General features: G+C 65.2%; 1 protein-coding gene across 15 annotated transcripts in view; it reads right to left on the bottom strand.

Annotated features, from left to right (window-relative positions):
• The window catches only part of MTA1 (metastasis associated 1), a 52,278-nt gene that overhangs the window by 712 nt on the left and 43,543 nt on the right, over positions 1-8,023 (bottom strand). For 5 of the 15 annotated variants that reach the window (XM_016926858.3, XM_024348626.3, XM_063793163.1 and 2 more), the window contains 10 exons: positions 6,797-6,871; positions 6,514-6,572; positions 5,918-6,033; positions 5,498-5,649; positions 5,202-5,391; positions 4,882-4,971; positions 3,473-3,625; positions 3,285-3,320; positions 534-565; positions 26-177 (listed from right to left, as the gene is read on the bottom strand). In XM_016926858.3, the coding sequence (XP_016782347.1) occupies positions 26-177; positions 534-565; positions 3,285-3,320; positions 3,473-3,625; positions 4,882-4,971; positions 5,202-5,391; positions 5,498-5,649; positions 5,918-6,033; positions 6,514-6,572; positions 6,797-6,871 (1,055 nt within the window). Of the gene's footprint in view, positions 1-25; positions 178-533; positions 566-726; positions 3,321-3,472; positions 3,626-4,881; positions 4,972-5,201; positions 5,392-5,497; positions 5,650-5,917; positions 6,034-6,513; positions 6,573-6,796; positions 6,872-8,023 lie in introns of all 15 variants that reach the window. The other 10 variants (XM_024348625.3, XM_024348627.3, XM_054666347.2 and 7 more) reach the window with 5 other exon arrangements.

Below are 8,023 nucleotides of genomic sequence, written 5' to 3'. Positions count from 1 at the left end.
CCCGCCTGCCCTGGGAAGGCCCCACCTGGTCTCCTCTGTGGCCATGTAGAACACGTCATCCGGGGCGTCGATCCAGTTCATCCGCCGCCGCTTGACTGGGGGCAGGGAGCCCCCCCGGATCAGGCGCACTTTGGTGGGGTAAGACTTCCCGTTGAGCAGGAGGTTCCGGCTTGGTCCCTGCAGAGGGGGTGCGCTTCCTGGGCAGCCAGCCAAGGGCCAGCTCCACCTCAACCTGCGGGCTCCCGCTGGGAGGGGCCACGAGCCAAGGTGCTGTGCCTGGCCAACCCCCCACCACCCCAGTGAGCTACACGGACCCCCAGCCTGGCCCAGGGCAGCCCTGAGGGCTGGTCGGCCGCACACCGCTGGGCCTGGCACAGGGGCCATGGCCCCCACATGCTGCAGCTCCTCTGGTCTTGCCAGGCCTCCTGGAAGCTTCCACGTGGCACCTGACAGGGCTGGCCAGGCCTCTTCCCAACACCCCAGAGAGCTCATGGGTGAGCGCACCGTACCCCATCATGGGCTGTTCCTCTTACCATGTGCCTGGTCTGTCCGTGGTTTGCCAGACCTGATGAGAAATGGAGGAGAGAAATGAGGCCCCGAGAGAGCGCGTCCTGCACTCCCACCGCCCACCACGGCCTCAGCCACCTCGGGACAATGGGCCGGGGCCACCTGCCAACCAAGCCACAGCCCACACCCAGGATGGGCCTGGGGGACGTGGGGCCTCACCTCCCCGGGTCCTGGGCCGCCTGGTGGCCCCACAGCTCTCTGGCCAGCAAGAGACACATTGGCTTGGGCTCCAGGCAGGCGGCCAGGAGCCTTGGACCCGACAGTCACCTCCCTGCACAGGGGCCGGGGCTGTCCACCCACTTGCCTGCCATGCCGAGACAAGCAAAGCCTCGCAAGGCTGTCAGTCCAGCAGCGGCACAAGCCCCTCTGCAGGGCAGCCATGCTGTGGCCGGCACTGCCCCACCAGGAGGCCGGGCTTCTTCCTAAGGCTCTGAGAGAGCTGCCAGCCCCGGCCAGAAACAGGTCACCACCCACTGCCCTGGCTGGGCCCCAGCCACCCTGGCATGTGCTTGGGGATGGGGTGCCAGAGGCCTCTGACTTCCCACAGTGCAGGGTGAGGAGCCCAAGGGGCACTGCGGGAGTTGGGCCAAGAAGCGGGGTCCATGCTCCTGGTCACCCCCAGCTGGGCCCAGGACCGCTGCTGCCCTCCCCCACTCACTGCCCTTCCCCACTGCCCTGCCTGTAGGTGTGGGCGTGTGCATGTGGGAGCTGGTCCCAGGATGGCTCGGCTCCCAGCAGGACCAGCTCAGAGAGGACAGGACGTCATACTCAGTCAGGTGCCAGGGCCCAGGGGCATCGGAGCAACCTGCCAGCTCCAGAAACGCTGCTTAGCTGAGGCCCATCCCTTAAGGAACAGAAGTGGCCTGTCCAGCTCCTCCCCACCTGCAGTTGCCTCCTAACTTGGGGCACTCCCCTGGGAGCCAACTGGGGCCCTGGAGCCCTGGGTCAGCCTTTCCCTGCCAGTTTGCTTAGCTCTGCCGGGCAGGGTCAGGTGGGGGCCCAGGTGCCTGATCTGCGGCGCTCCCAAGCAGGAACAGCCATACCTCAGGGCACCTGCCACAAGCCAAGGCCCAGCGCCCAGGGCTGGCCAGTAGCACAAAAACTACTTACCCAGGTAAGTGCCTACCAGAGCGGTGGACAGCAGAGGGAAGAAACACATGCTTTAGGTTAGTGAGCCACACGCAGCCATCTGCAGGCCCCGCAGGTGGGGACAGCGCAACAGGCTGCACGGGCAAATGGCCGGGTTAGAGCGCTGGGGCCCCGTGCTGTGGGCAGGCAGGGCCCTCGCTCGAGCTCAGCTCATGCCTACCCAGGCTGGACAGAGACCCCACCTCGTGTGCGCCAGTGCCCCCGGGAGCCGTCTTCACCCAGCTGGCCCCTCTCCAGCGCCCAGGTCCTGGCCGCTACACGTCAGGACAGGCGCTTCCTCTGTGGCTGACCCCTCTGAGCCCAGGGCCCCGCCCAGCCAGGCGGCAAGGGGTGATGCTCCCTCACAAGCACTGCACGGCTGGGACTCACGTGTGACGTGTGGAAAATTCAGTGGGAACAAATAAGCTTTTATGTAACTTGCTGGTTAACCGCTTCTTACAAAACAAAACAAAAAGCTCGAAGATGCCTGCTGACAAGGACTCCCTCCTGTTTCTACCAGCTCTTATGGGGCTGTTCCTGGGACGCCCCGCCATTAGGAACAGACAAGTAAAGCCAGCCCAGAGTGGGCTGGCCCTGGGCCCAGGACTAGGCAATGGGGGCAGCCCCAATACCAGATGGCTGGGAGGGTGCCCCAGGAAGGGAGGGCGGGGGCTGGGGCCGAGACAGAGACACCGCCAAGGGCTGTCGGGAGGAAGCTGCAAGGACAGGCCAGGGGTGCGTGTCCAGACAGGTGGAGATGGGGGGCCCGGCACCCGATCTCAGGCCCACCCTGCGCTGCAGCCGGCGTGCTAACCCCACAGGACGTGCCTGCCAGGACACCCAGCAGCCTCGAGAGAATGCCCCAAGGGGACAGGGCTGGCTGGGCTGGGCAGCCACTGCCCATATCCACCTCCAGGTCGCCAAACCGGCCCTGCTGCCCTGGCCAGCACCGTCAGTGAAAGCCGCCTGGGGAAGGGGCTCCAGGCACATCCACACTGGCAGGCCCAGCACTTGCACACCCAGGCCCCACACACCTGGCCTCCTCATGCTAGGCCTGGTCCTATCTACTCTTCCCCAAGGGGCCTGGGGTCCCGCAGCCCCTGCTCCAAGCAACCGGCACAGAGCACCTGAGCCAGTCCTCTGACAGAAGGCGCCCGTGTGTACAAGCTCAGTTGCCCACGGCCCACGCAAACACCCCCGACCACCCTCCCCACTGTCCCGCCTGGCAGGCGCACGAAAGGATTGCAGGCACAGCACGGGCGGCCCCACGAGCTGAGGCTGGCAGCATGCGGGCAGTCACAGCGCGATGGCAGACAGCGCAGGCAGGGGCGCCAGGGCCACACGTGCCAGGACAGTCCACTGACAGGGCGCGGGGCCACGGGGCCGAGGGCCAGATGCCTGGGCTCGGGGGGTCTTCACCAAGGGACCAGTGATGTCAGGAGGAATGTAGGGAACTGGGCTGTGGCCTGGCTCACGTGGACTGCCCCAAGCATGGGCCCTGGGCCGCCCGCCGCGGGGACACACAGCAGCACAGCACAGGCATCACGGGCGGGGCCGGCGCAGCGCCCGCCCGCGGCCCCAGGCCTTACCCCTACTGGGCATCAAGAGGCGCTTCTTCATGTTGCCTGGCAGCGCCGGGGTGGGAGAGAGGGAGAGAAGACAGCGTCAGCACGCACGGCGGGTGCCCGGGCGGGGACGGGCCGGACTCATCAGGCGGGGAGGGCCACACTCACCGGGCGGGGCAGGCCCGGACTCACCAGGCGAGGGGGCCACTCACCGTCCACCCCGTTGTGCTGCTCGTAGCTGCGCTTGCCCAGGATGGTGGGGGAGCCGTTGTTGATGACGGGGGCCACCTTGGCGGGTGTCAGGCTGCTGAGCACGCTGGACACGCTTTTCACGGGGTCAGGCTTGGGGGGGCGGGGGTGGGTCTCTGCCGGGAATGACACAGGCAGAACGAGTTGCCTCTGCCCAGCAGGGGAGGGGCAGGCGGGCCCAGGCTCCAGCCCTCATGGTTCCGGGATACCCCCAGGAACTAAGCCCCATGCGGCCCCCACCCCTGAGGCCCCATCCTGACTGGGCTGGAAGTGGGGAGGTCACCACAGAACCAGGAGCCCAGGAGCCCTCGGCAAGGCGTGTGCCCAGGCCAGTCCTGCACCCCAGGGCTTCCAGAGAGCAGGGAGACCACCTGGCAGGGGCCAGGCCCCTCAGCCCCAGGACAACAGGATCCATACACAGGCCCGTGAGCACAGCACGCCTATTAAACAGCCCCCACGTCCAGGCCCCCGGAGCTGCTGGTGGAGGGCTGGCTGCTGGTCAGACAGTGAACCAACCACCCAGCCAGCCTGGCCAGGGACACAGCTGCTGAGGACCAGCCCTGACACCAGCCACCTCTTCCCACAGGACAGGGGCCACGACCACAAACAGGGAGCAATGCCAAAGCCACTTGAATCTCAGAGCACACTTGGCTCATGGCTCTGGAATGTCCTTCTCAGGACAGTCACCCTGTGTCGGGAGGGCAGATGCACAAGCCCACTCGAGCCCAGCAAATGGAGGAGGCCCCCTACCGCCACCACAAATGTCTGGCCCAGCCACCAAGCTGCTTCCAGCTGGGCCAGGGTAGCCGGCTGAGGTTCTCGGGTGTCCTCAGATGCTCAAAGGCAAGGGAACCCCCGCCGCCTGAGGCTGCTTGCCAGGTGTGCACCTCCCCCTGCCGAGGGCGTGCAGAGGCCTGAGTGCTGCCCCTGTGGAGTGGGCGTGGCTCAGGAAGTATACTCCCTGCAGGCAGCAGGTACGACCCTGCCTTAATGGTATTACAGGCAGGGGTGTGCACCACCTAAACCCCAGACCCTCAGGCCCCAGGGACGATCAGAACACAGGGAACAGGGTAGCGAGACTGGCAGGGAAGCCCCCGGGTGTGCCTTGAGGAGGCTGGCCCCGCAGAAGACAGGGCGGCCGCTACTCCGCACTGGGCCCCATCACGACCCCAGGAGCAGGGAGCAGCCTGGGTCCCAGTGGGTCTGCCTGAGCCTGGCACGGTGCAGAGTACCCCAAAAGGACAGTTCCAGGCCCTGGGGGGCTGTCCAGGAGCTCCCAGCTAGAGAAGGCTGGGAGCACCAGTGCATGAGCTTGGGTGAGAAGCTGCCTGCAGGCAGCATTGGGAGCCCCCCAGCACGCCTGGCTGCTCACCAAGATACCGAAGCACGGCTTCCAGCGGCTTGCGTACCGCCTGCTTCAGCACCAGCGGGCTCTGGGAGGCTTCGGGCAGCCGCGCCGTGCCTGCGGGGTACCACACGGTGTGAGGGGTGGGGCACCCCCAGGGGAGCATGGGACCCTGCCTGCGCCTTGACCTGGGAGCCCTCACTGGGCTCGGCCATGTCAGCACCGAGGAGGACGTGGGGCTCCCTGAGATCAGAACTCCCAGTGGGGCTACAGGCTGGGCCCCAAGGTTGCTGCTCTCTCCCCACCACCCGCAGGAACAGAGTAAGCGGGGCGTTGGGGTGACTCACACTCGGCCTTGATGGCCGCGCTGTTGATGGGCAGGTAGGGGTGCCGCGCAGCGTGCCACGGGCGCAGGATCTCACGGCACAGGCGCCGGGCGATCCGCGTCAGCTTCGTCGTGTGCAGATAGAAAGCCTGCCTGGTCTTCATGGCAAACTTGGGGCTCCCGCTGCTCCGGGCTGGGAGGCCGTGGGGACTCTGCGGAAGGGGGCGCGACCGCCCCGACACAGCGCCATGACCGGGGGCCGAGGACCCGCGTGGCCGACAGGCTCACGGCAGGCAGGGCGGGTGTCCCCCCCCTTACCATGTTACTGCGGTTTGGTCCTGGCCTCTCTCCATCTAACCGGGTTGGCATTTTCAAGCCACCATATTTCTTCCAATATGTCCAACAAGATGCGCAGAGACGACACTGCATGTTAGGGGGACCCCAAGAATACCACTGGTAAGACTGTGTGGCTACGGACAACAAAGTTGGAAATAGACGGATTCTTAAGCAGAACCAGCGATGTCAGAGTATTCCCCGCCACCCCCACGCCGGCCGCCCCCACCCGCCAGGCACCCCCACACGTTCCCCGAGGCTCTCCCAACCACACCCTTGGGACGCAGCCCCCATCGTCAGTGGGCCCCTCGCAGGCTGGGCCATGCTGGAGCCCTCAGGGCCAACGCAGGCACCACGGCCCACAGGCGGGCGTGCGGTGTGCCCCCGGCCATCCAGGGCACTTACTGTAACAGCTCTCGCAGGCCCGGCCAGCCCCAGGGCTCTGGCCCGGCGCCCCCGTGCCGTTCACCACACCGGCCTTGACGTTGTTGACGCTGATTTGGTTGGGATTTGGCTTGTTACTTAAAGAGGGAAAGGAGAGACGAGAGGAGCTGCAGGAGCACAAACCTCGAGGGCCCATGTGCCCAGCAGGCACCGTGGCTGACCACCCCTTGTCCAGAACCACGTCCTCGCACCCCTCGGCCTCGGCAGGGATCTTCCTTTCTCCCCTTTCAGTTCCTGGGAGCCACTGCTGAGGTCTGAGCCGTTCTCCAGGCCCCCATGCTCCCCCTAGCATGGAGCCCAGCTCAGGGACTGAACCCTGGCGGTGTGGGCTGGAATCCCAATGCCCCCTTACTGACCAGGAGGCCAGGACGACAGAGACATGGCCACTGCGTCTGCAGCCAGAACCCCCCAGCCCTGGGCCGCCCTCCCGGGGGCTGCCCCAACTTTCCCAGCCTCTGAGCCTGAGTTTCCTTGGGACCCGCCTGGCCCCAGCACCCTGTGCCCACCCTCCCTGGCCCCCAGGGCCACGAGGACGACGGCTGTGAGGGCACACTTACTAGTTGGGAATATAAACTTGCTTTAACTTGCTCTCAGCTTCAGCTGCTTTCAAGCGTTTCTTAAAACAAAAGAGAAGGTCAGAGGTCAGCAGGCTAGGCCCAGGTTGGGGCTGCAGTGCAGACAGGCTGGAGGCTACGGAGAGGAGAGCACCCAGCCGGGCCAGGGACTCAGGAGTCTTCCTTCCCCTCCTGCTGCAGCAGTGCACGCCCACCTGCTGGGAGAGGATGGGGCGCAGGATGCGGAGGCGGCACACCCCGGGCACTGAGTGGCGGGCGGGCTCACCTGCTGCACGTATCTGTCGGTGGTCTTCCACATGTAGTAGTACTCAATGATGCTGGTCAGCGACTTCCACGGGAGCTGGGTGGGAGGAGGCGTGTCACACAAGCAGGAAGGGGCAGGAGGCAGGCACATGCGGGCAGGGGCAGGGCTGCGGCCAGAAGGCCACAGAGGGGGCGGGAGGTCAGAGGGCGAGGTGTGCTTGGTGCACGGAGGCCAGGCCCCTGCTGGCAGGCAGGTGCAGAGGGCAGCTGATGAAGCAGGTCCCTCCGCCAGATGCCAAAACACAGTGACGCCAGGGGAAGAGGAGCTGGCACAAGGTCAAGGTCGAGATCTTGCCGAGGTGGCACTGACAACCCAGCCTCCATCTCAGCCGTTTTTTTGTTTTTGAGACGGAGTCTCGCTCTGTCACCCAGGCTGGAATGCAGTAGTACAATCTCGGCTCGCTGCAACCTCTGCCTCCCAGGTTCAAGCAATTCTCCTGCCTCTGTCTCCTGAGTAGCTGGGACTACAGGCACCTCTCACCACACCCGGCTAATTTTTGTATTTTTAGTACAGACGTGGTTTCACCATGTTGGCCAGGCTGGTCTCGAACTCCTGACCTCAAGTGGTCCACCCACTTCGGCCTCCCAAATGGGATTATAGGCATAAGCCACCATGCCCGGCCATCTCAGCCATTTTTGTTTTTGAGACAGAGTCTCGCACTGTCGCCCAAGGCTGGAGTGCAGTGGTGCGATCTCGGCTCACAGCAACTTCCACCCCCGGGGGTTCAAGTGATTCTCCTGCCTCTGTCTCCTGAGTAGCTGGGACTACAGGAGCCTGCCACCATGCCCGACTAATTTTTGTATTTTTAGTAGACATGGGGTTTCACCATGTTGGCCAGGATGGTCTTGATCTCCTGACCTCATGATCCTCCTGCCTCGGCCTCCCAAAGTGCTGGGATTACAGGCGTGAGCCACTGCGCCCGGGCTGTGGCATGGATTTAAGAAACCTGTCTTATTAAGTAAAGGGTTCAGGTAGTTCCTCAGTCTGGTCCACTGCATCTGGCAGGAAGGAGAGCGGGGCCTGCTCCCTCGACACAGCCCCGAAGCTGCAGCCTCCCATCCCCGCGCCTGGACAGGGCCCCGCAGCCGCAGCCCCCCGAGACCGCGCCTGGGGACGGCCCCGCAGCCGCAGCCCCCCGAGACCGCACCTGGGCACGGCCCCGCAGCCGCAGCCCCCTGAGCGCTGCCT

Source organism: Pan troglodytes, chromosome 15, assembly GCF_028858775.2.
Source record: "Pan troglodytes isolate AG18354 chromosome 15, NHGRI_mPanTro3-v2.0_pri, whole genome shotgun sequence".
In the NCBI taxonomy this organism is placed as follows: Eukaryota; Metazoa; Chordata; class Mammalia; order Primates; family Hominidae; genus Pan; species Pan troglodytes.
The sequence above is the reverse complement of the archived record's forward strand: the minus strand, read 5'-3'. Positions and strand labels throughout refer to the sequence as shown.